At 38.7% G+C, this 27,539-nt stretch overlaps 1 protein-coding gene across 1 annotated transcript in view; it reads right to left on the reverse strand.

Moving 5' to 3' along the window:
• Positions 1-1,401: 1,401 nt before the first annotated feature.
• Mcad (Medium-chain acyl-CoA dehydrogenase) overlaps positions 1,402-27,539 on the reverse strand; it is a 62,981-nt gene continuing 36,843 nt past the window's right edge. Inside the window, exons 7-10 of the mRNA XM_068360541.1 lie at positions 18,851-19,020; positions 10,153-10,310; positions 7,740-7,910; positions 1,402-2,463 (exon numbers count right to left, since the gene is read on the reverse strand). Coding sequence (XP_068216642.1) covers positions 2,311-2,463; positions 7,740-7,910; positions 10,153-10,310; positions 18,851-19,020 — 652 coding nt within the window. The 3' untranslated portion in view covers positions 1,402-2,310. The remainder of the gene's footprint in view (positions 2,464-7,739; positions 7,911-10,152; positions 10,311-18,850; positions 19,021-27,539) is intronic.

Raw genomic sequence — 27,539 nt, forward strand, 5'->3', positions numbered from 1 at the left:
AGGAAGGGAGCCCCGATCTGACGAGGCGCCTGGGGAAACCAAAGTAGAAGACACGTTGGCCTTCTTGGGAAACTTCTTAGCCGCTTTCTTCTTTTTGGTGCGGAAGAGCACCCACTTGATCTCACTCTAGGACTCGCACTCCGGACACGTGGAGGTAGGAGAACACACTTTGCCCCTACACATCGAACACAATGAGTGGGGATCCACTTCGGGCTTAGAAAGGAAAGCCCCACAAGATTTCCCGGCCACAGGCCCAGGGCAACGACGAGGCTGCTCCATAACACAACACTAAGTCACCAAGAGACACAGGGATAAAAGGAAAGGGTAAGGAAATGAACACGTGGGTAGCGCGTGGTAGACACAAAGGGTCGGGGGACACAAAGGGTCGTACAGGGTAAGAGAGAGCGCGGCGAGATGATAATCACGTCGCGACCAGAAACTTACTGAGGAGATGACCTGAGCTTGCACGCTTTCCGACCCCGGGTCGCCTCAGGGCGCATATCACTCCGCCTGAGGTTAGCCCCTTAGAAAACAGGAATAGGGTAAACTACACAAAAAGCTGGTCAGTTAGGGTAGAGTTGCCAATAACTCCTAAGAAGATAGTTCTAGGTAAGTATCCTGTGTTGGAACAACTACTATTTACAGCTCTCCCTTCTGCTAATGCCTTTTTGCTCTTGGTGCCATCATCATTCCTACCCATTCTCTTCCAACGCCATCTGTTTTTCCTGATTAGATATATATATTGCCTTAGTCTAATATTTCTTTACAAAATTTGGAAATTAATGGAAGTAAATATTCTTAAAGGATTATATTCACATATTTAATCATAATCACACATTTAAAATATTTTTTCGTAAAAGCCAAGAAGTGCATCTACATTTGCATCCTCTCTTAAAATATTAGCAACAAATTTACCTTTGTGGTAGTATCTCCACTAGAGATTAAAAAATTTAAATGCGAGGAAAGCACTGTATGCCTGAACCTTTCGGTTGTTATAAAAACTTGTAAGTCAGGGGCTAATTGTTTTGTTAGCTATGCCAAAAGAAAAAACAGCAACCTATTGAAAGTTTTCTTAATCATGTTATGCAACGACTCCCAGGGAATATTCATCTTATGTAAAGCATCTCGACTATTGTACATATTTACACTTTAACCAAGTACTTTACTAATTATCATTTTTTTATAACCTTGTTTTATTTAGTATTTAGTAATTGTAATCTTTTATAACTTGAGAACATTTGCTCAATTTGCCTTAGTGTTATTGTTAATTAAATTATCTTTCCTTTTGTAAATAATTCACTTTACAGTCTATACAGTCAAATTCTCCATTTTAAAAATCATTAAATTTACTGTAACTTGACTTCAATTGCTTTGTACCACGTGAAAATTAAATTTATCATCTTAAGTTTAAAATATTTTACTGAACTATTTTGTACAGCTTTTTGAAAATTGCATTGATTGTTGCATGTGTTATTTTACAGAAAATATAAGTAAAGTGCATTGATATAATGTATTAGGATTTTTATACAGTATATGGAAGAAAAGCTACAAAACTGCCAATCAGATGAGATAAAAATTAGAAATGCTAAAATTAACCTATGGGAAATATACAGTAAAGTATATATATATCTATACAATATATATTAAATTTTTCAAGTCCTTAAGATAGGGTAATCCACTACTTTACTTATAAATTCTCAAAATTAAATATTAGGCAGATATTATTTTCAAGTACAGCTTCCTTTTACTATGATTTTCTTTTGGGGTCACTTTTAAACCAATGATACTATAACATTCAAGTGACAGGCATAATGTTTTCTGACAATTATAAGACTTAATAATAGGTGAACCTATTCATTAATTTTAAAATCACAAGCTATTTGGAAGTAATTATGCCAATGGGAAAACATACCAAATCCTTATTTAATTGATAGAATATATAAAATTTTAGATAGCAGTACAGTTTTTGTTTAATTACACCCAAAACAGATTCCAGCCGTAACACTTTATAAAGCTTCCCACAGATTCAAGCCAGAAATAGCCCTGATTTTAGGTGATGGCTTTGAATGTACTGTACAGTAATGACACTTCTGTCTTGAAAGTACTGTAATGTATCTTTTATGTAATTCAAAGTATCTTATAACTTTTAGTTTTTCTTTCTGAATTTATGATACAATTATTTTTTAAGGGTGTATTTAAGCTATTACTGTACTGTACAGTTCATATTTTATGTTTATTTACATTAGTGGACAAAATAAAATAAATCTGGAATCCAGTAACTCAAGATACGCTTTTTAAAGCTAATTTATATTACAGAAGACCCATCTTGGCCCGGGCAAGATGCTCACGAGCAATGATAAGACGCTGAACTTGTGCTGTTCCTTCATAAATTTGGTAAATCTTAGCATCACGCATCAGTTTCTCCACTGGATACTCAGTATTGAATCCATTACCACCAAACACCTGTAACAAAAAAGAATTAGAGTTCATAATTTTTAAAATCCATATAAAATCTCTCCGTCAATAAGAATTAGAGTTCATAAATTTAAAATCCATATAAAATCTCTCCTTCAATTGATAAAATATTTGTAACCTGAAAATAAAAATACTTTTCGTTACATTGAGATGTGTACATCTTATTCCTTCACAATTTATATTACACATTGGTGGGCTACAAGCATTGGTTATGCTGGGAAACATTGAGGTTATTAACCCCCTTACAACAATAATGTTGCCATTAGCAAAACTAACTTGAGTCAAAAGGTGGGTACGCTATGTAAATTATAGTTGGCTATGCTATGTAAAATATAGTTGTTCCTATGTTAATAGAAACCATAGAATAGCCATCAAAAATTTAACATGGTAGTTATAATCAATGGCAGGTAAGCGCCACCCGCCCATCAGTCTGTTGAACACTCACTTATGACTTAAGCCACAAACAGTACATGTGCAGTACCCTCGTTGCTGCTCAATCTTGGCTATCTCAATCTTTTTATTTATCTTTGCAGTTTAACTGGAGAAGTTGATAAGCAGTTGTGTCCAGGGAAATCTTGTAAGTGTAACAAGGTTGTTTAAACCAGCCATAATCTGAGTTTGTTCCTGCACAAATATGAACCCTCGTCCTTTACTATAGGAGATAGATAACAGTGGAGCTTATTATACGAGATGGATAACAGTGAAGCTTGAAAAGGCAATTTCTGATGGTAGCAGGAAGGCAACCACTCCCTTGATTACTCACTGACAACTCGCTTGGATATCGGCCATCAGTGAAGAGATATGTTCTTTCTGGCTGGAGTTTTGCCATTTTTAATTTGGTTTCCTTTTCCAGCATTTTTGTGGATTGTGGATTGAAGGGCTTTTCGTGAATGTTCAGCATCTTCTTAGTTTGTGTTTATTCCCCAGGGTTCCTGCAAAGCTTCGTACGCATCCAAGGGCTTCCTGGAAAATATGTAAGAGTTTGTAGCCAGTTTTGTTCCTGCCTGGCATACATGGGGGGGGGGGGAAACTGGGACTTGGTTTTTCCCTGGTTGTCCTCTTTGAGGAAGCACTCTTCAGTGCCCTTAGATTCATCCTTGAGGTAGTTTCAACCACTTCCTCTCACCTGACGCTTACCTTAACAATTCTCAAGGCAGGGAGGCCTTCCTGTTTCCCTTTTGAAACGGGAGAGTACGGGAAATGGGAGAGTTTTCTCTCTGAGGAGAGTCTTTACTTCAGCATGAGTGGAACCCCTTAGGAACTTTGAGATGGATGTTCCCATGGGACCACACACCCCTCCCAGGAGCATCTCCTTCCTGTCTTCAGGTTTACCAGTTCTCCCCTCGCCTGTCCATAGATCTTCTGAGGAGAATTGTCTCCCCTGCAGAAGATCTTCCCCTTGCAAGGTGCTGTGGGTATCTTCTTCCACTTTGAATACATTCACTCTTCGGAGGTGGATCTTAGACACCTCTGGTGTCTCTCTTTAGTTTGTCTTGGAACTTCTAGATCTTCCTTCAACTGGTGACCTCAGAGTAGCTGCATTTTCACCAGTCTACCTGGTGAGTCTTTGCAGGGAGAGTCTTCCCTTTGGCACCTTCCTGGAAGAAGCACCCCTTGGTTCCTGTTTCCCTGGATCCTTATGGAACTTTTAAAACCCTCCTCCTGCCCCCCCGAAAACTTCAAATCATTCATATGCTCTGTCTCTCTCTGTAATAAATGAAATCTTTGTTTCTTTGCCAAGTATCTACTGAGGCTTTATAATCAAGCACCACACTGCTAAAAGCTATAAAATATTGTGCATCGGCAACACGAATGAAACTCTGGTTAACGTTATGCAATTCAACACACAGTACACGTAAATAAAATATGAGAGAAGCATTTCAAATAAAACTATTGGAATTAATATGCTAATTAGAAAATGATAGATCAAGTAATAATTATTTCTTTTAGTAAATATGAAATATCCTTCAGTAGCATGCCTTAATAATAAGGGAGTTATTTGATCAGAAAATTGAGGTTGACGACAGACTGGGCAGGGTTGATCAGCTGATTTGAATGTAAACAATGCATAAGATTAAAACTCGCTATGTTTTTAATTATAAATACGATACTAAAATGTGGATATTACATGAATTATTATTGGATACAGTTGAGTGAAACACCAGGGATAGAGAAGGACGAAACAATATGACAAAGAGACGAGACAGGGGGAGGCGGTAGCCAAATTCCTTCTACTTGCACATTCCAAATCTATGCTAATTCAAATAAATTAGCAAAATCAATGAATTTGGGAAATGCGAGAAGGAATGAAAACAAGGAATGGGAATACATGGAATGAGGGATAAGAAAGGGGTTTAGAATGATTAATACGGTGAAAATGACAAATGAATGCTAGAAAAAGAGAAGATGAATGGAATTGCGAAAAATTGAGAATCAAAAGAGTTGGAAAGATACATTGTAGATGTGTGTGGGCGAGCAAAGTAAATGTAAGAAATGGATTTGGGTAGGAATTTGGAAAAGGATTAAGGATATAATAATAATAAGTGAAGGACAATAATAATGTGAATGCATGATAGATTATATCAGTGAGGTAATTATGTGAAAGTGAATGGTCATATCCGTGGGATAACATCTTGAAATTGAATATAGGTTGACGATGGACTAAACAGATTTGATCAGCTGATTTGAATGTAAACAATGCTTGAGATTATTATTTACTATATTTTTAATTATAAACACGATATCAAAATATGAAGATTACATGCATTGCTATTGAATACAGTTAAGTGAAACACCAGTTTAATCCAAATCCAGTTTATTTAAAAATATAGCTGTATTTTTTTACCACATTAAATGGATATACACTGTACAGAGAGAGCTAGGACCAGCTGGGTGTAGAGATAGGTAGTGGCGCACAGCGCTCCCAGTGTAAAGGAGCACGGGCTATTTGAAATCGTCGCCCAGCTTGAATTTTATCGTAATTTTTATCAGAATTTTTATTTAATAAGTATTGCATTGTTCTCGGCCATCCCAATGCTGTTGCCAACTATTAGAAATAAAATTCTTCATGTTGGCTAAACACTCATCACAAAGAATATTTTTTTTTCTCCTTGGCTGCGAAAAACCGAAACCGCGAAGCAAGAAACCACAATTAACGAGGTCCGACTGTATTTGAATTGCACTAGAACCACAAGTCCTTGACAACAGCACCTTTTACTGAGTACAGGGAGAACCAAGAAGAGGATCTCCAGGAATATGATCTCACTCTGGTTAAGGGAAGTGATTTCTTGAACACAGAAAAGGATCATAAGTTAGAGCTCACAGAAATGAGAATTATAAGCACTTCTCTGTTATTCAAGAGGAATTTCTCTATACTCCAGGTTCTCCAAGCTAAGGTGAAGAAGCGTCAAACGACCTTCTCCACCCGCTACCTGCAGGATGTGACCCTCAGATTCCTAAGTGTTGTTACCCTAGGACCTGTTGTAGCTGCTCAGCAGGTGGTATAAGCTACCTTGGCACTTCTCAAGAGACTGGTACTGCCATTCGAGAGCTGAGGATACGGGCAAGACTGGGATGAAAGTGAAGAATACCTTTTCCTTTCAATCTTCCCTTTTCTTGGAGTACAGCATCAGAAGACCTCTCCAGCTTCACTCATTCTCTCCGACATGTAAGCCCAGACTGCTCGTAGTTATTCCGTGCTAAAGTACTGGAGTCTTTTTTCGCACACTCCTTAAGCGGGGGAGAGTGTGACGTAACCATGCAAACCCAATATCCAAGGAATTCAATACAGTATATCTAAAGGTTTCATTCAATAATTTAAAAGCTTGAGTCAATTGCTGGACACCAGCAAGAGAAATGTATTCTAAACACGACCAAATAAAAGACATGAGATTTCTCAAAAATTATTTTACAAAATGAAGAATGACACTTTGTATCTCTAATAAATACAGAAAATTGTCCATGAAAAGATCTGGGTGAGGAGGAACCAATGTTCTAGACCTACTAACTAGCATGCTATGAGCTTTATTAGAGTTCAAACTACAACCCCTATAATTTGCACCACATAGTATTATCAGAATAAAATTAATGCTAGATGGAGAAAGCTGGCCAGAAACATCGACCCCACATAGACGTGGGAAAAGATGCAGACAAAGAAGAAGAATAAGTATTATAGCTAGATATCTGCTAAACTGATTCAGCAACCCCAGATCTATTTCCAAGAAATTGGATTTATGCAAAGTGAAGTAGCAGTAGAAACATTGCATATGCAACAAGCTAGTTTTAAAAGACAAACCTTATACTGTATATACATTACAGGAAAAGTAAATGGCCAAGAAAATTACCATGAAGAACCCCAGAAATTATATTTACAGTATGTAGTCAGTATGGTGGTCAACAACAACCCATTAGTTAAAAATTCATAATAACAGTAAAGAATACCCCATCAACTACCATCTACAGTATTAATAACAGTAACTGTACTTCATTAACCACCATCTACTAAAGTATGAAAATAAGGGTTTTAAGCAGGTCTAAAAGGGAAACTAATCATATAAACTTCATGACCAGAATCAATGGATTTCTGTACAACACCAGAAATTGTAAGAAGAGCATCACCAACATCAAGATGTTTTGTCAACACATGTTAGTGCTTGCTTGTTGATACACTGGCCCTAGGACAAGGAAGACAATATTTCTGGAGGAACGTAGAGAGTAGAGGTCCCCTTTTTTTTGTTTTTGTTTCATTTGTTGATGTCGGCTACTCCCCTAAATTGGGGAAGTGCCTTGGTATATGTATGTATGTATATTCACTGTACCTCCATTCCTGCCTTGCAGTCCAAACTCTCTTAACTTTCCCTTCATAGAGCAACTGAGGGGTTTCTCAACATGTTGCAAATGGTTGAAGGGCCTTACCAGTCCAAGCATCAGGCTATATAAATTTATAGATCTCATGCAAAAATAACGATAAAAAAGAAAGGGAAAAGGCAATGTCTTGATAAACCACAAGGTATCCTTGGCCCTTCTATTAAGCCTGTTCAACACACTTTGGAAAAAAAAAAAAAAAATTAATGCCAACCAATAAAAAGTGTGCTTAAATGTATTCTCCATCAAGTCAGTGGCAGGTCACAGTGCAGGGGGTGTGGCACTATCGAAGACTAGGCCTATATATCAAAGCCTATATATAAAATGCAAGTACTGTACCTGTATATCATAATGAACAAATGGCAATTACTTAAAATTCCTAAAAGTCAAATCTGCCCTACCTGCACAGCATTAGTAGCTGCCCGATTTGCAGCATCACCGGCAAATCCCTTGGCAATGGAAGCATAATAGGTGTTACGTCGTCCCTGGTCTACTTCCCAAGCAGATTTCATCCACGCTAATCGGCCCAACTCTGTCTCCATTGCCATTTCTGCTAAGATAAAGGACACAGCCTGTGTGGAAGAAAAGTAATTAATTATCAAGTATTGTACTGCAACACTATATTAAAAAAGCTAAGATTGTCAGTACAACGCATGAAAAGATTAACTAAGCCAAAAAGGTTCTTGAATCGAAGCACAGTGGCTAAATAAATAATCAATCTCATTGCAGTGACATGGATTATAAAATTAATAAGCATCATTATATGTATTTGGCACTTCATAACAAAAACAAATATAAGAGATATACTGTAGAACTTTAAAAGAAAACACCACAAAAACATATTTCAAGCTTCCCAATTAAGCTGTCAGGAACATGTCCATGTGAATACTTGAATGATGTGAGAGAAGCACAAAAGTGCATTTAATACTGTGTTGAATTAAAAGATGGCATCACAAGAGATGTTCCTCCTTCTTTCCTACTGTTATCCCTAAATTAATCTCTTAGCTACTGCTCTGTTGCACTGCAACTCACACCAGCATACTGCCTGAGAACCCCCTTTGATCGCCAGTACTGTATATCAACATTCACTTGAGCCAGTAATAATGATATGATAATATTAGTATAAATAATATAGTAATAATATAAGTTACTATTATTACTGTCACTATAATCCTCATCTGAGCTATCTAGCAGATACTCAGATCCTAATTCAGAAGCACTATCATCATCCATGTACAAAACAAAATATGTGAAATAAGACAAAAAAATGAGAAAATCATTTAAAAATTTTAATTCACAATGTTTACTATAATCCTTCATAAATAACTGCCTGAAGAATACAGGTTAAATATTCAAGAAAGCCCTCCCCATGCCTAATATAAAGATGATGTCACAGCATCCCTCAGATATTTTTTGACAGAAATGAATAGTGGGTGGAGCTTCAGCAACTCTCAGGTAAACAATACCTTGCCTTAAACCCCTTCCAATGTATAAAAACTGCTTTGCTTGGTTAGGAACAAAAAATTATGTAGACGTATACGTTGCTTCTCTTTCTTACTGTATGGTAAAACACATAAACCTATACGTAACAGTGCTGAAGAGGCTAAGGTTGGTTGCCTGATGCGCCCTCTCCAATGCCTTCTATCAAAAGCCTCCTCTTCTCTCCATATCCTACACCTTATCTAGCCCTATAATTCTTGGCCTGCCTCTTGATCTTCTCCCTTAACAGGTTCCTCCCAAGCCCACTCACTACCTCCCCACCATCCCTCTGCAGTATGTGCCCACACCATCTCAGTCATGACACACTAATCATCTCTGTAATCTTTATGACCCTGCCACTCATCTTATTTCATCCTTTTCAAATCTTTCAAGAAGTGATATTCCCATAATCCACCTCAGTATTCTCATCTCAGTTCTCTCAAGCTTTGCTTCATCTTTTCATCTTAAAGACATACTAATAACTGCAAAACACAAATGGAGAGGATATTTCAATGCTCAAAATATATAAGGATCGTCAATTTTTGTTGAAGGAGCAGACTTTAGAATAGTTTGACCAGTTGTTACCATAGAGAGCAATGGAAATAAAAATGATAGCAATAGTATGGATGTAGTGGTAAATTATGGCTCAATATTCCATTAGTAAGCATAGAAGTTTATTATTATTTGTTTAACCAAACTAATTTAAAAGATGTAATTAAAAAAAATTAAAATTCAAGACATGAGTATTTTGGGAAGACCACATTGATAAATAAAGTTACAGAGAGGTATTGTCCAGAAGATGAAAAATAGACCAAGGTTTCAAATTCTCAGATTGTTTAGGCATGCAAGAGGAGCTACTAGTAGGAAAACCTTAAAACATGGAAGTAGTAAAAGAAAATTAAGGAGAAAGGTCACAGATGAAAACCCAGAACCAATTGGAATTCAATCTGAAATTGCAAAGTCAAAAAAAGCAGAAAAGATATTCTATGTCTAAGCTCGCAAAGGAAAAACAATCTTAATAATAAAATCAATTATTTCTATACAGTAAGCCATATATGAAGCAAATGCAATTATAAACCAGGCTGATGACAGATCATGAAAAAGGGACCAGGACCACAAATTGGAAAGAATCTCTTACAATACCGCCACTGATTCAATTATATAATTATAAAGGAAAGACACTAACATGAAGAAAGGATGAGTGTCATTCCCATAACAACATCAGTATCTGTAACAAATTTCAAAGTTGCTCTTGCCTAACTCATGTGGAAAAAAAAAAACATTGGAACAAGAGTGGAATCAATATTTCTTTACAAATAATAGTTACTACTGTACCTGGTGGTTAACAATTTGAGTACCAAACGTTTTTCTCTCCAGAGCATATTTGGTGGCTTCATCTAAAGCCCTCTGAGATAGACCTACAGCACCAGCAGCAACAGGTGGACGGGTACGATCAAAAGCCCCCATGGCAATTTTGAAACCAGCTCCTTCACCTGAAAATAGATAGAAATTATCTGTAATATTTTCTATTGAATATACTGTCAAACTGAATACTCAATTCAATATAAATACTATACATCCCTTGATGCTTACTCCATTACTATAATAAATAGCAAAGGGCTCAACCCTAACTCTTGTGGGTACCAACATTAATCACAAACTATTCTGATTCTCATGCCAATGCCTTAATTATAGATATAGTTTTATGGTGAAGTAACATCATTACTTTGAGTCTTTCTGAAATCCCCCTTCTTTTATAATCACTTGTGTGAGCACTCTGTCAAATACCTTTTCATGATCTATTAATGTGGTACACTTTCTTCTTTACAAGTTAATATTCTTTTAACTACCTCATTATAAACACTGCTTCTTTTGTGGATCTCTCTGGTATGAAGACAAGCTGTTAAATAAAACGTTTTTACTATTTTTATCAGCCTTTCTTTTAGCACCTTTTAAACAACTTTCATAGCATAACAAGTTTTCCTTTTTATAATTTCCACACTGCAAAAAATACCCTTTACACGTGTACACTATATCATAAGAGTACACATTTTTCCCATTCTTCTATCCCAACTCTTCCTTCATCTTGTTTTATATACAAATATATCAAGTCACTTGTTATTCCAGGTCGTCCTGAGGCTGTCCCATTTTTCCTCTTCCAGAGGGTCTTTCAGCTGTTATGTGCTCTGTTGGTCCTTCTATGCCTATATCATTCAGTTCATGTTCAAACTCTTCATTTAAGAGTTTTAAAAAATAATGTTCATTAATACCTCAGGATACAAAATTAATTCGTTCAGGAGTGGCTTTTGTAACATGTTTTTTTCCTATAATGAGTCACGTTTTACATATGATCCGCCTAATTTGTTCCAAGCCCCACAAAAATATCACATCAAATTTCATAATAAAGGTTAAACTAGAATGAAATAGAGCCAAATACATTTGAATCATTCAACATACCTAACCTAACCGTTAATACTTGAGAAAACGAACTGTGACCCTTTTTGGGGTGTTTCTTTTCTACAAAATCTGCCAATTTATGATACGAAGACACCATTTCCATAATTTCTGCTGTTGTTGTAGTCATATCTCTGTCCTCCTCCTCCTCATCGCCAGAGAACTGATCCTGAATGACTTTCAGTTGCATTATCTCAACTTCCTCAGGTCGTCTGTTGGAAGCTCCTTTTGGTGCTCTACGAGAAGCTCATTAATGTCATCCTCATTGACAACCAGATTCATGGACCTCCCAAGTGAAATGATTTCCTCAGCCTTAGGCTGTGGAGCAGGTTCAGAATTGTCAATGGTTTCGGCTTTGCCTTCAGCTAGGCCTACGTCGAATCCCTCGAAGTCTTGTGTGGAGATGGGATCAGGCGACAGCTACTTCCACAGAGTTCAAGGTGCACCTCAAAACCTCCTGCCAAGCTTGATTGATGAGTCTGAGGCACATCCCAATATCAAAATGCTCCTTCCAAAAGTCACAAAGGGTGGGAGATGTTTTGTATAGAGCTTCTTGAAATTTTTAAATGCTTGCTGGTCCATGGGCTAAAGAAAAGGGAAGGTGTTAGGTGGAAGGTAGAGAACCTTGATAAAGGAATATTCTAAGAGGATATCATCCTCGAGGTCAGGAGGGTGAGCGCAGGCCTTGTTCAACATCAGCAGACATTTCAGAGGGAAGTGGTTCTCTTCCAGACAATTTTCAATAGTCGGACCAAAACAGAGGTTTACACACTCAGGCTTTTGCATTAGCCCTCCACATCACCGGAAGCTTCTCCTTAAGGGGCCAGGCCGGTATGCCAATATATGAGGGTATAGGATGAAAAACACAAAATAATGCAAAAATTCACTGAGCTTCAAACCTCAGAGAGTACGAGTCTGACCTCTGTCATTCACTCAATCTTACGTCTGTTTTTCTCAAAAGAATTTCATCATGCCAAAGAGGAAAAGACAATTTTAACATCTCGCTAACATAAGGAAGAAGAAAATTTACTCTAATAAGAGTTCAGAAGTGGGTAATATCGGCGATATTAGCGGAGTTATTGAAGGAGAGAGATGATGAAGAAGCGACCGTCTCACCTAAAGAAGCAAGGTATTGAGCAAAGGGATCTTCATTTATGATTAAATTATGATAAATAACATTGTTTTGGTTTATTAATATCCAAAAAGGAAAATAAAATTAATAATAATCATGATTTATTAATATTGTCTTTGTAAAAACACAAAGAAAAACTTTGAATGCCCGTATCTCAAAAGTATACTTATTGACCTTCAATTCTTATCTTCTCCCTTAGTTTTAAAGATATAGCACTAAAATTTGGTATGTGACTTAGAAAGACATTATAAAGCAATAAAATAGAGCCCTTTCATCCAATATTTGTTTTATATTCTTTTTCTTAATTTTTCCCCTGATTTATAGGGTTTATTTTTTTACCATAATGAAAAAATTCACATCTCGCTAAAAAAATTGACTTTTAGAAAAAAAAAAAAACTTTTATTGGAGGTATTAGAGGTCTACATCAGGTCTCTATAGGGTAATAATCCCAGGTCTAATATTAAGTATCATGGGAGGAGATAGAATTTGAAAATCACTCATTTTCAGGATAAATCGCCCTGGTGTAACAAAACCGAAGGTCAGAGGCAAAAATCCTATACAGATTGGAGATGTCCTAAGTCACCTTAATAAGTGGTATGAATGTCAAAGTCCTGTCCTTAAAAAACGGCATTAGCCAGCCGGCCCCTTAAGTACCTTGTGGGACTTGAAGGCTTGAGGACTCTCCAAATGACACACCAGTAACGGCTAGACTTTACAACCTCAACTGGCATTGGCACAGAGTGAAAGGGTAAGCACGTCTTTCATAGTCTTATGCTTGGGCAGCTTCTTCTCTTCTGTCGTGATATCGGTCCGATGAGGCATTTTTTCCAAAAAAGATCAGTTTTGTCAATGTTGAACACTTACTGAGGAATGTAACCTTCTTGGAGAGTCAACTCGTCAAATTTCTTAACAAAGGCTTCGGTTGCTTTCATGTCCAAGCTGGGCAGCCTCTCCATACCACACCACAGAATGAACGCCAGTCTGTCTCCTGAATTTTTCAAACCGCATGAAGCCTTGACCTCTAAGGCTGCCTAATGCGATGTCCCTTCTTCATCGTTTTCAGTCTGAGCATGTACGAGATCACCGAAAATGGCGCTGGGCAGGTGGCAGATTACCATTTCGGTGATCGTGTCGCCAGCAATTTCCTTAGCCTTAATCTAGAGAAGTCTCTCTATCGCATCATGGACATGGCTCCTCTTACTTGAGAAGACAGTCATGCCCTACAAATCATTGCTGCTTTGATAGCTTCCTTCTGCTTAAGGATGGCGCCTCTCGTCGACGGATTTCGGCCATACTCCTTAGAAACAACACTCAACCCCATGCCACCCTCACACTTCTAACTCATCTCCTGCTTTGTCTCCATAGAAAGCATCCTCGTCTTTCCTTGAACATCAGCAACAATCTTGGGATCCATAGCTATAGAATTACGGGTTGAAAAAAGCAACACGAAAACTATAAGTACAAAATCGAAATCACCCATACGAATTCAACCTGAACGATAGTGAATGCCGAAAGGAAATAGTTGAAGGATGACGGCAGATTTATGACGGAAAAGATGCTGACCAATAGGAGAGCAGTATCTTGTTAGAATGGTAAAATATCGTCTATATAGCTGTCATGTTAACTATCATTTATACCTGTATAGTGTTGCCACCTGGCAATTATTTTTGTAAATAGTCTAAAGTATCTTTGGTTATCTTACAATCTTATAAGTATCAGTGTAAGCATAAATTTTGAACAATCAACATCTTGGAGTCTTTTCCCCACAAACACTTCGTACCAAGATTTACCTGATGACCATGGCCTCAAGAGGTTATGGGCCCAGAGTGAGCTTAATGTTTAACGGCAACGAGACGAAGAATGAACTTTGGGAGGTAAAATTTGCGGGATCTATGAGATTCCAAAAACTGTACAATGTTATCGTGCAGATGAGACCACTAAATCTGACGAGGAAGATAAAAGTGATGCATTTGCAGAACTTGTCCAATGTCTGAACGACCGCAGCATCTCATTAGTTATGAAAGATGCAAACAACGATGGAAGAAAAGCCTTGTTAATTCTCGGTGAACATTACCTTGGTAAGGGCAAACCGAGATTGATCATCTTATATGCAGAACTAAGCCTTGTTAATTCTCAGTGAACATTACCTTGGTAAGGGCAAACCGAGAGTGATCATATTATATGCAGAACTTATATAATTGAACTTGAATTCTAGTGAAGCAGTGACCGACTATATCATAAGGGGTGAAACTGATTCCAACTCGCAGAAGTCCACCGGTGAAACAATCAGTGACATTTTACTTGTTGCTATGTTACTTTAGGGGCCTTCACGATTCTTTCAAGACATTCGCTACAATTATCACACAGAAGGAAAAACAGATGAATTTTTCTGAATTTAAGGTAGGAACTTTGAAGAGATTGAACAATGCAAATCCACACGAACAGATGACTGCATCATGAATGTGAAGCTGAAACCTAACTGGGAAACAGGCCGTGGGTGACGGAAGTTTCAAATGCCTCTTGAAACCAGGCCACGGGGCAGCAGACTGCATAAAGAAAAATTGTCGGCATGACAAAAAAAGAGATGGTGTGAAAACTGCCGCAATGGGCACACATCACAAAAGGATGCCGCAGAAAGGACTACGCAAAATCGATGACTTCTGGTGTCAACGTTAAATATTCTTTTCATATAAGTTAATGTTGATCAAGTAAGTGGTTGTAGTGAAGTCAATGAAGGTGCAATGTTAGTAGATTGTGGTCCGACTACACATATTGTTCAAGATAAATCTAAATTTGCAAGATTTGATGATTCATTTAAGCCAGAGAATAATTTTATTGAGCATGCTGATGGCAGCAGAACAAATGGCATTGTGTCAGGCAAAGGTGAAGTTGAGATATTATTACATGATGTGAATGGTCAAAGTCATAAAATGACATTTAGACAATGCATCATATGTACCCACATACAAGCAAGCTATATTCTCTGTGCAAGCAGGTACTGAAAAAGGATTTTCTGTTAATTTTACTCCAAATAATGCTGAATTAAGGGCTCCTGATGCTACGACATTTGACATACAGAAAAGAGGTACATTGTATTTTGTGAACAGTAATTCTTCCACAAAATCAAGGAACCATACAGCAGAAGAGTGGCACAAAATACTTGGTCATTGCAATGTGAACAATGTTCTAAAATTAGAAAATGTTGTTAATGGCATTAAGTTAACAAAGAAAAACTATTTTCATTGTGAAACATGTGTCGCAGGCAAAATGTGTCAAACTGGAAGTAGAGAACCTGATAGTCGAACTAAAATGCCACTTCAATTTGTTCATTGTAATCTAGCTGGACCAATTCAACCAGCAACTAAATATGGATTCCTGTACCCAGTATCTTTTGTTGATGATTATTCTGGTGTAAATATGGTGTACTTTGTCAAAGAGAAAGTGATACTGTGAAAGCTACGCAAATATTTCTTGCAGACTCTGTGCTTAACAGACAATGGAGCAGAATTTACTTGTGAAAGCTTTAAAACTCTAATGGTAAACAACAAAATAAAACACGAGATGTCTGCACCGTATCCACCTCACCAAAGCAGTACAGAAGAGAGAGGATGGCAAACTCTTCTTGAAATAGAAAGATGTCTGCTGTTGGAATGAAACTTGGGAAAACAGTTGTGGACTTATGCAGTTATGGCATCAGCCTACACTGGCAACCTCTGCTATAATCCAAGAACTGATAAATCACCGATTGAATGTTTCTCAGGGCAGAAACCTGATTCATGTAACATGCATAGATTTGGAACTTTGAGCTACATATACGTTCAAAATAAAACAAAGTTAAGATGACAACAATGAGAAAAGTATTTTTGTTGGGTATGATAGGTGTAGCCCTGCATATCTTGTGTACTTCCCAAACAATGATGTTATCAAAAGAAAACGATGTGTAAAGTTCACTGAATCATATGATGTTGAAATCTAATTGGATAGCTATGGTGATGTAAATGTATCCAGGGAACAAGATCAACTTGTCGTTCCTGAGGAACCAGAGACCGTACGTAAAGATGATGGGCATGATGTGGGTGCTACTGTTGACCAAGCTATTGGTAACACTAGATATGTAAGAAGGCAATGTAACAACCAAAATATCTTGATTATGTCACAGATGACACTGCCATGTATAACATTGATTATTGTTGTAGAATGTTAGACGCTCCTCAAACTTGTCATGGGGCTATGTCTTCCACTGAGTCATGTAAATGGCAAAAGGCCATGGAAGAGGAATTCTGTGCAGTACAAGACAATAATACATTTGAACTTACTCTGCTACCAAAAGATAGAAGTATGGTAGGAGAGTGCTGGGTGCTGGGTGTATGTTGTTAAAATTGGTCCAAAAGGGGAAGAGTGTTACAAAGATTGGTATGTAGCTAAGGGTTATTCCCAAGTTCAACATATTGATTATACAGAAACTTTCTCACCCAGTGCTCGTTTTACATCAGTTCGAATGCTAATGAATGTAGCTGTTCAGAAAAATATGTTGATCCATCAAATGGACGTCGACAGCATACTGTACCCCAATCCTCCCATTGAGTTTGAGATATATATGGAGCAACCACAAGGTTTTGAAAAACAAGATGAAAATGGGCAAAACTTAGTTCTGAAATTGAACAAATCTTTGTATGGTTTAGAGCAAAGTGGTAGGACCTGGATTAACATGTTACATGAACATTTTGTGAAAGAAAATTATGTTCAATCATTGGCCAATTAAGTACAAAAATAATGATGAAACCTCAGAAGTTATTGTCATTGTATGGTTGAAGATAATGTCATTGCTGCAAGTGGTAAAGAATTGATGAATGGTGTCAAAAATTTAGTGTTGTAAATTCAAAATGAAAGACTTGGGATCTTCGCAACAGTTTCTGGGCATTGAGTTTAAATATGAGCCAGGTTGCATAGAAATAAATGAAAAATTGTACTTGAAGAAAATTTTAGAGTGTTTCAATGACATTGACTGAATGTAAACCAAAAGCCACATCATGCAAAATTAGTTCAACAAAGGTTCAAGCAGATGAATAGGGCAAGATTGAAAATCCAAATGTATGCATAGAGATTGTTGGTTCTTTAACTTATATCATGACTGGAACCAGACCAGATTTGTGTTATATTGTTACCAAACTCTCTCAAACATAAAGCTGATCCAAGAAAGATACAGTACATTTAAAAATTGACTAACACACTTTAAGGATACTGAATACTACGGGTTGAAATTCTTAAAATCAGATACTGTACTCCACTACAGGTGAAAATTTACAATCAGATTCCCCCTAACATGACGATGGGCGTAGTATAGGTGGTTACTGTACAAAATCATGAGATGAAAACTCATTGCTATCATGGAAGAGCAAGAAACAGTCCACTGTAGCTTTATCAAGTTGTGAAGCTGAATATGTTGCATTAGCATTTGCAGTCCAGGAAGCAAAGTTCTTGAAACAGTTATTAGCAGACATGGGATGTCCACAAATGTGTGTAGTGGAGTGCTAAACTAATGTTAATATATAAGCATGCTGAATAATAATAAATATACTGCATTGACTTCATTTTAAGGTGGTGTGTTAGAATAGTAAACTATTGTCTCTATAGTTCTTATGTTAACTATCGTTTATATAGTGCAGCAAACTGGTGATTATTTCTGTAAATGGTTTGAGGTATCTTTGGATATCTTACTGGCTTGTATGTATCAGTGTAAGAATAAATTTTGGACAATCAACATCTTGGAGTCTTTTCCCCAAAAACACTTTAAATCCAGATTTACCTGATCACGATGGCCTTAACAGATCTTATAGCGGTATCTACCATCAGGGTAGGTTTTCTCTAAAACCCTTCCCAAATGTTCTTTCCACATACAGAACTTCTGCAACCCTATTTTTTATAAAATGCATTACTTAACACTGCATGGTGTATACAAAAATACTCTAAAAGGAAATAAATCAAATTTACTAAATAAAGATACGAATTTGACAGTGAAATGCAAGCAGAGAGAGAGAGAAATTCCAAAAGTTCCACATGGGAGACACCAATAACACAAACTGTAGGTCTAAATAAATCTAGTGTTTCCTCTTATATATACACCACAAAATAGATTTGCTTTTTCCATCAAGTACATGCAGTTCAGCACTTACCCTCCCATCTTTTCAATTTTTCTTAATATGCTTGTATGCTTTCTTTTTCAATGGTGTATTACATTTATCGTATAACCCCAATAGCTGTGTTACTCGTCATCTTTGCTTTTGTATCATTAATTAAAATGCTGTCATTACTTTAATAAGAAAAGTCTAAAATAACCACAACTACTCTCTATTTAAAACAAATTAACCTTAGATATTCCATATACTGTATAAAGATTTTGTAGCCTAACAAAGCTATCAAATAAATGAATGAATCAGTAGTTCATACCAATCAGGACGTTTTCTTTAGGCACAACAACATCCTCCAGAGTAAAGCCACATGTGTTCGAGCATCGTTGTCCCATGTTGATTTCTTTTCGTCCTCTTGTCAAACCAGGAGAATCTCCATCAACAATAAATCCAGTGAAGGCTTTTGAAGCAGGACACTTAGGATCAGAACTAAAAAAAAAAAATTACTTGAGGATTGCTCTCCCCAATAATCAAATATTTGTAAGTGGGAACAGAGGGATAGTAGAAAGCTAAAACATTAGTGCAACTACTGTATGGGCTGAAGGATATTACGAAGACCTTCACGTAATGCCTACAGTGCACTGCTTGACGCAAGTACAAATTTCAAAGGAAATACTGTACATGCTTAGGGGCATTAAGAGTATGTAATAGCAACTAGTGTTCTCTAAGGGAATTTTCAGCAATAGCCAAAGATAGATTTTGGCTAACAGATAACTCCTTAAATAAATTTCTCTGACTAATTAAACATTTCCCAGAATGAATAAGGACTATACAAACATATTCATGTTGACAAAAAAACATTTTAGCATATACACTGTCCACCTAAATATATTTCCATCTAAATAGCTTTGATACTTTCAATTTCTTGCATTTCTTATTTAAACTATCTTATATCAACACTTATCATATTTCTAAGTAAAAGAATGAAAAAATTTTCTATATTATACAAATATAAAGGTTGAAGAACTGATAATTACATCGTTCAAATTATTTAAGACAAAATAAAAACTACTTTAGTGGAATAAGATTTATCCCAAAAGTCATACCATTGCAATAAATTTAGACATAAAACTTGTTTTTCACACAAATCAATAATGCTCAATACACAACCAATCTTCATCCTAAGTACTATTCTCAGGAGGCAATATTTACTTTCATGTGCATGTGAGAACAAATCATGCTTTAGAGGATATGCTTGACATTCAAGAAACATATCCAAACAGTTGATTAAAACAAAGGGTCCGATTTAAAGTCATAGCTGTAGAGATGTCAGCCCTAAGCATAATTTGCAATAAAAGGTTTACTACTGCAGGTCCCAGTTCAATAACTAAAGCTGTAGTGGACAATCGTATACCAATCCAGAGTTCTCATCTAAATCTGACAAATGTGTTACCAAAGAGAGCACGACTCCATGAAGGACTCAACACCCACTTACCTTAATTTACAGTAGATCAACTGTGTTACAGGGAGCATGTTTATAGGATCCAAATAGACAGAATGAGTAAAAGTATACGGTATGGTATTTGAATGTCACAAACTACCTGGAAGTCACAAAGAGAAATATTTTTGCATTGGGTCGAAAGATACATCATTAACCTTGGTTTTGGATGGAAACAAGATGAAAGAGTAGAGTTGTTAAACTGTGCATCAGTGCCAGTCAAAAGCACTCACTATCTTCCCAAACTTGTGATATGTAAACGGAAGCAATAGGGATGACTCTCAGAAAGGTAGACAATGCTTGCCACTTCAGTTGACTGCTAGTCCTTTGGAGGATCTCATAATGGCCAGAAAAAAAGTCATCTGTTGAATCCCATATCTATGAGGAACCCATTTAAAGCGAAGACATGATCCCAGACAGATCCAGCAGCATAGCAGCTAAAGGACCTAGGATTTATAAGTTAGCTGGGTTATACTGATTCAATAAAATTCAAAGGAGGAAAATGCATCCATAAAACAAAAATGTTAGGTCATGCTTCCTGGTGAGAATTGCAATTGCAGAAGCATCTTGGTAGAAGCCCTGGGCAATGTAATATAATCAAGAAGCAACTGACTGAGCTAGAGAAACCTGAAAAATAAAAAATTTGGGAATAATTTGTATTTTTCCCAGCTATAAAAACCTAGAACTCTTTACTTAGGAGTATTATTTCGGCAAAATTGAAACTAGTCGTTAAAGCTTTTGCGAGGTGTAACTACCCTTTGCTAGTTAGCGGGACGGGGTAGGCTAGCCACCTCCCTCACACCAGCACTAGCGACTGACCACCACTTTGAAATTATGGCAAGACTTCTTAGGGGTAGATGATGACGGGACCAGTACATGTAGAGAGCTCTAGGTTTGTACAGCTGAGAAAAATACATATTCCCAAATTTGCTATTTGTTCCAGCGCAGCATTCAAACCTCTCGCTCTTTACTTAAGAGACTCACCTTCAGGTGGGTGGAGGTCCTAAAACCAACTGGCTGGAAGACTGCCCTGGGGTGGCTCTCTCTGCTTCACACGAGCTGTTTAGAAGGCACCCTGACACCTCGTTATCCCTACGAAAATGGCCTGGGCAATCGGTACTAGCGTCGAATTTAGCAATGTGATTTATTTCACAAGGTAAGCGTAAATTGGAGCTAAACCCCTTACTTAACCTAGACATTGCCCAACTCCCCCGGACATGGAGGACGGGGACATAAATATAATAAAATGTAATATAACCAAGAAGCAACTGACTGAGCTAGAAATGCCTGAATAATAAAAAATTTAGGAATAATTTGTATGTTTCCCAGCTATACAAACCTAGAACACTTTACTTCGGGAAAGATGAAACAAGCCATTAAAGCTTTTGCGAGGAGTAACTACCCTCCGCTAGTTAGCAGGGTAGACTAGCTACCTCGCTCACACCAGCACTCGCTATTGACCGTCACTTTACAATTATGGCAGGACCAGTATATGTAAAGAGCTTCAGGTTTGTATAGCTGGAAAAATACAAAGCACCACATCAAATCTTATAACAAAGCTTCAGTATAACCACAATGAAATACTGTACAACCAAATACATTTGAACCATTCAATATACCTAAACTAACTGTTAATACCTATAAATTAAGTAGTTATTACAACATAATGTAAAAATAAATGGAAAATAATACAATACATACAATAAAATACTGTATATATAAAAATATACAGTACCTTATGTACTGTACTATTAGTTAACCGCACTATAGACTACAGCTACATTTTCTGTTGTGTGAACCCATTTTCTTCAACTTTTTTAATGGGTGACTTTTATTCTGGGCCTGGCTGGCCAATCTCTTTTCTTAACATGAAACATTTTTTGCAAAGTGAGTCATAAAAATATTCGCATTACGTTTCACAGCTTGAAAATTTCGTAAGCATGTTCTTGCTTGAAGAAAGATATGACTGCACTGTGATAGAAACCAAGTAAATTCTATAATAGGCAGTACTTAGTGGGTTAATTATCTGAGCCTAAGCAATGGCAGTGCGTTGTTAGGCTAGGAGTTATCCGACCCTAGGGCAACACGCTCTCGCGATTTATTCTTTATCACGCCTGTCTCTGTAACCTAGCCCTCGTGAAAAATGAGGGCTGGCAATCCTTAAGAATTAAAGCCTACGAGACTCATCAACGGAAGCTGGCGACCGCCAGCAGCCGTGCGGCAGCTAACGAGACTCATTTTATACCCTCAGAGTATGGAGGGAAGGCAGTTTCTCCTGTAGGCGGGAATGGCGACCAACCACTAATGTCTCTGTCGGCGATTCTCCCCACAAATAGGAAGACTGCTGGATAGTGGCTGAGGAGGGTAATTCTCCGTCAAAAGGGAAAATTGCCCAACACTTGGTGGAGGATAACTTTCCTCGGAAGGGGAAGTTGTCAAGCACCTGGAGGTGAACCCCCGGCCTTAAGAGTTAAGGCCTACAAGACTCGTTGATGGAAGCCAGCGACCACAAGCGGTCCCGCGGCAGCTAATGAAACTGAGATTTTAGTAATATTGATGTATCAGTGTTATATTCTTCTAAATTTGAGATTTAAATGCAATAGTGAGGAGTGAAACTCAGGCATCTCTTGTTCATGCCCTTATCAAACATGGGGTCATTATAAACTGTCAGACGTTGAATACTACGGACCACGTTTTGTAACCTCAGAGTACGGAGGAAAGATGGTCGGAGAGTGCTCCTGGACTCCTCAGCTCACGTGTTGTCATCAAAGTTGCGCTACTCGTCAGAACTCCCGGAGGAGTTTGGCGAGCAATGCTATGTGATCCCGCAACAGATATTAGACGAGTCATACTAGAAGGACTAGTCGTACTGGATTCACTAGTCATGCTGGAAGGACTAGTCAACCTGGATGGACGAGACATGTAGACTGGACGAGTCAAGCTGGTCGGACGAGTAGAGGTCAAAGATCGCCGAGTACATAGAACTCACTGGAAAGGTATCACAGCTTCACCCATCCTACGTGATACCTAGTCATTTCAATCCGACGAACCATGCTCCAAGGTGTTAGAGAAGGGCATAGACGAATCCAAAATCCTTCTTGTCATCCCACACAGAGGAGACCAGTCAGGGGAAGACTAAACCTACAAAGGGGAAAGGTGTCCCTTGAGAGGAGCAGAAACAAGTTTCAGGCTTTGCTCTCCCCCTGCCGGCTGCAATAATTGAGAAGCAAGACCGAAGGTTAAGCTTTGAGTCAGCCGCAAGCGGCCTTCTCGAAGAAGACAGTGACAAAGAATTCCTTAGCAGGGAGATCCGAAAGCCATAAGGAAGGCAGGAGTTGCCATAAGTGGCAACCAGATAGACTCCTCTGGTGTTAGACGCCACTGCTTCTAAAGGAAAGCGACGATGTCCATACCTGGGGTTGTCCACGGGTCGGGGGCTCTATCGTTGCATTAGCTTTAGGGTAGCCATCACTCTTACTAGACCGTTCTCCGGAGGAGAACGAGTGAGCAGAATAAAAAAGGAGGGATCACCGACGGTGAAGAAAGAAACCTTCTAGGAAAACCCCAAAGGAAAAGAATACTTTAGACCTCCTCTTTGTCACCTACTAATCTCCCCAGACACTTGATACCAAGAGAGTTCTACACACAGAGAGACTGCATGCAGGATGACTCCCGAACAAGAAAAGTCATAAGGCCAGTCTGGTAATGGGGGAGAGAGGACAGGACGTCCTCACTCTGAACCAAAAGCAAAAGTGGCAATAGAACACAGGTGCGAGTGTGAGCAGGGAAGCCGGTATTACCCCCTTAACCCACCTAATTAGTAGTGGGGTAGTTATACTTCGCTACAAGTCTTATATATAGTCTTCCAGCTTCGCCGAAAGTATATTGCCCAATAAAGAGCAAAAGAGTTTGTATTAGTGACAGAACAATTAAGTAGAAAAACAATTCTAATGTAAAATGCTCAGTATGACTGGTATTGAAAAAAGGAATGTAAACTGAAGTCTTTTGAACCTCAAAGGTTCTACCCTACAAAGTAATTTTACTTTTAAATGTTAATAATAGAGAACTAGTAATGTACTAGATCCAAATTATACTTTGATCCACTAGAGATGAAGCAGTTTTTTCTTGTATATAGCATTTCCAAAACTAACAGTATTAAATCCTTTAAATTACACAAGAAACTTGGAACTATTAAAATTTCCTACTATTTTACAAGGGTTCTGGTACCAATTTTTCTATAGTCTTTTGTTTCGCTCCCCTAATCTTGATCCATGTCTCAAGTATAATAAAGGGATTTTGACGTAGGAAAAATCTATTTCTGGGCGAAGGACCTGTGCCGCCCAGTGAATAAGCTCCATTTAGCACTTATTCTTAGGTAATTTACTGCTAAATATACCAGAGAAAAAATGTAAAGGAGTGCTAGGTTAACTAGCTCGCTCACCTATTGGTGTCGGTATAAAATTGGGCGTATATTCCAGAGGTCCCGCACTATTTAGATTAATCCACGACAGAGAACCCCAATAGAGGAGAGCCGTTCAACCTCACTCGGTACTACTACAATGCATCCGCTCAGAACCCAACTCCTTAGCACCCAAAGTTTGGGGACTCCAAGGGAGAGGAGCTGGGAGGGTTCACTGGGCGGCACAGGTCCTTCGCCCAGAAATAGATTTTTCCTACGTCAAAATCCCTTTTCTGGGCTCGAACCTGTGCCGCCCAGTGAATCTATACAAGAGAAAAATGTCACCAAACTTGCAAAATAAAGGAAAAAACATAAGCGTAAGAGAAATACAGGATGCTTTAATCAGAGATGAGTACCAAAAAACAATTATAAGGGTATCTTAAATATGAACATAAATCCAATAAGGTAGGTATAATAATGCCGTGAGTGATAATATATACAGATACTCAGGAGCATAAAATTTACAAATATAATAACAGTATTCAGGTGCGAGACCAACGAATACAATAGGGTATAAATGAGGCAGGTAAGAGGGAGAGATAAAGAGTCAAGGCATTAACCTGTGAGTTACTCGGGAGTAACTACGCTCCCTGCGGCTACTGTAGAAAATTTTAGGGCTTCCAAATGTTTAAGGTAGTGTTTCTTGAACACTGACGGTGATTTCCACCCTGTATACCTGGAAAGGTCTGTAAAATTCATGTGGTGAAAGAAGTTCACCGAGGTGGCAACCGCCCTGATATCATGTGCAAGAGGAAAAGAGTCAGGGTTAGCTTGTTTAATAAAATACAAAATTTGTTGCCTGATCCCTTTAATAGTAATGGTACCGCCTTGTTCTCTAACGAATAGAGGCCCCGAGGAGTTAGAGGAGGTCCGGGATAGATAAGACCTAAGAGTAGTGACAGGGCACAGCGACGGATCTTGCGTGAGGGGAACAATTTTCCAGGAGGTCCATCTGTTTTGAGGGTCTTCATTCTTAGCCAAAAAGAATTTGTTAGGAGAAAGAAGGACCTCTCCTGAAGGCAGAAAGTCAATATGACCCGGGTCTCTCGACAAGGCTGCCAATTCAGAAATTCTTGCCCCGGAAGCCAAGCTCACTAGGAAAAGTGTTTTCCTGAGAAGGGGCATGTAATCACAAGAACTGTTAATGGTATCAGAAGCCAATTTGAGTACGTCATTAAGGAACCAGGTCACCGGGGTAGGACGAGTAACCGGTTTCAGTCTGGCACAAGCTTTCGGAATTGAAGCTAACAAAGAGTCGGTTAAGTCTATGTTAAAACCCACTAGGAAGATCTTTTTCAGAGCCGATTTAATAGTGGTGATAGTATTGGCTGCCAGACCTGATTCTAATAAAGATCTAAAGAAAGTGACTGTAAGGTTCAAGTTCATACAGTTCACGTCTGAGTCTATTAAAAATTTTGCCAACTTTTTAACTGCAGAGTCATACTGACGGATGGTGGAATCCCGTTTATCCGATTCTAGGAACAAGGTGTTTTGAGGATCAATATTGGCACCATGCATAGCCGCAAACTTCATAAAGTCCATAAAGTTAGGGCGCTCTGAATGTTTGAGAAAGCGTTCACAACGCGTGTTTGTACTATCTGAGACAGAACCGGATTGGGTATCGGGTGAGGGTATAGTCTCAACTCCCGCAGGAGAGGATACCAGTTGCTCTTGGGCCAGTTGGGTGCGACCAAGGCTACTTGTCCCTTGAAGGATCTCAGTTTGTCTAGAACTTTCAGCAAAAGATTCACCGGGGGAAAGAGATAAATCTTTTCCCAGTTGTCCCAATTCTGTGACATGGCGTCTGTGGCGTAAGCCTGAGGGTCTAGATTGGGAGCCACATATACTCTCAATTTGTGGTTGGATTCCGTGGCGAAGAGGTCCACTTGGAGACCGGGAACCTGAGAGAGAATCCACCGAAATGACTTTAGATCGAGTGACCATTCCGATTCTAGAGGGGAGGTCCGGGACAGGGCGTCTGCCACTACATTCCGGACTCCCGCCAGGTGGACAGCTGAAAGATGCCAACGGTTCGAGGCTGCTAGGGAGAATATGGCTACTAGAACATGGTTCAGAGGCCCTGACTTTGACCCGCCTCTGTTGAGGCAGCGGACCACCACTTCGCTGTCGAGGACCAGACGAAGGTGTTGTTTCTTGGGAAGAGCGAGACGTTTCAGGGTTAGAAGAACTGCCATGGCCTCTAGCACATTGATGTGAAAATGGCGGAACAAGGGAGTCCAAAGACCTTGAACTTTCTTGAGCTGAGAATAGCCGCCCCAACCTGATAAGGATGCGTCTGTGTGAATGATTAATTCCGGAGGCGGAAATCGAAGGGGAACTGACTTTGACAGACTGTTTGCTCTTGTCCAAGGAAGAAGTCTTTCCCGTAGAATGGGAGGAAGGCGGACTTTCCTGTCCCGGAGCTTCCGGTTCGCCCTCGAACGCCAGACACGATTGATATCTTTCAATTTTGCCTTCAGAAGAAGATCCGTCACTGAGGCAAACTGAAGGGACCCCAGAATCTTCTCTTGGAGTCGTCTGGAACTTACTTTGTCTTTGAGAAAGCGTTTGGTGTTCCTTGCAATCTCTAACCTCTTGGGTCTGGGAAGACACAGAGTATGAGATATAAGATCCCATTGCAGGCCAAGCCATTGGAACTTCGATTTTGGAAGAAGACGGGACTTCTTGAAGTTGATCTGGAAGCCTAGAGATTGAAGATAATGGATGACTTTGTGAGTGGCTTTTAGGCAATTTTGGGAGGTGTCTGACCAAATGAGCCAGTCGTCCAGATAGGCTACTACTTGAATCCCTTGATTCCTGAGTTCCTGAACAGCGACTTCTGCTAGCTTTGTGAAGATCCTTGGGGCAATGTTGAGCCCGAAAGGCATCACCTTGAAGGAGTAACTTTTGTCCCCTAAGCGAAAGCCTAGGTACGGACGGAAGTGTCTCGCTATCGGGACGTGATAGTAGGCGTCTGTAAGATCGATAGAGGTGGTGACGGCCCCACGGGGAAGTAAGGTCCGCACCTGCGAGACGGTAAGCATTCGAAAC

Source organism: Palaemon carinicauda, chromosome 37, assembly GCF_036898095.1.
Source record: "Palaemon carinicauda isolate YSFRI2023 chromosome 37, ASM3689809v2, whole genome shotgun sequence".
Classification (NCBI taxonomy): domain Eukaryota; kingdom Metazoa; phylum Arthropoda; class Malacostraca; order Decapoda; family Palaemonidae; genus Palaemon; species Palaemon carinicauda.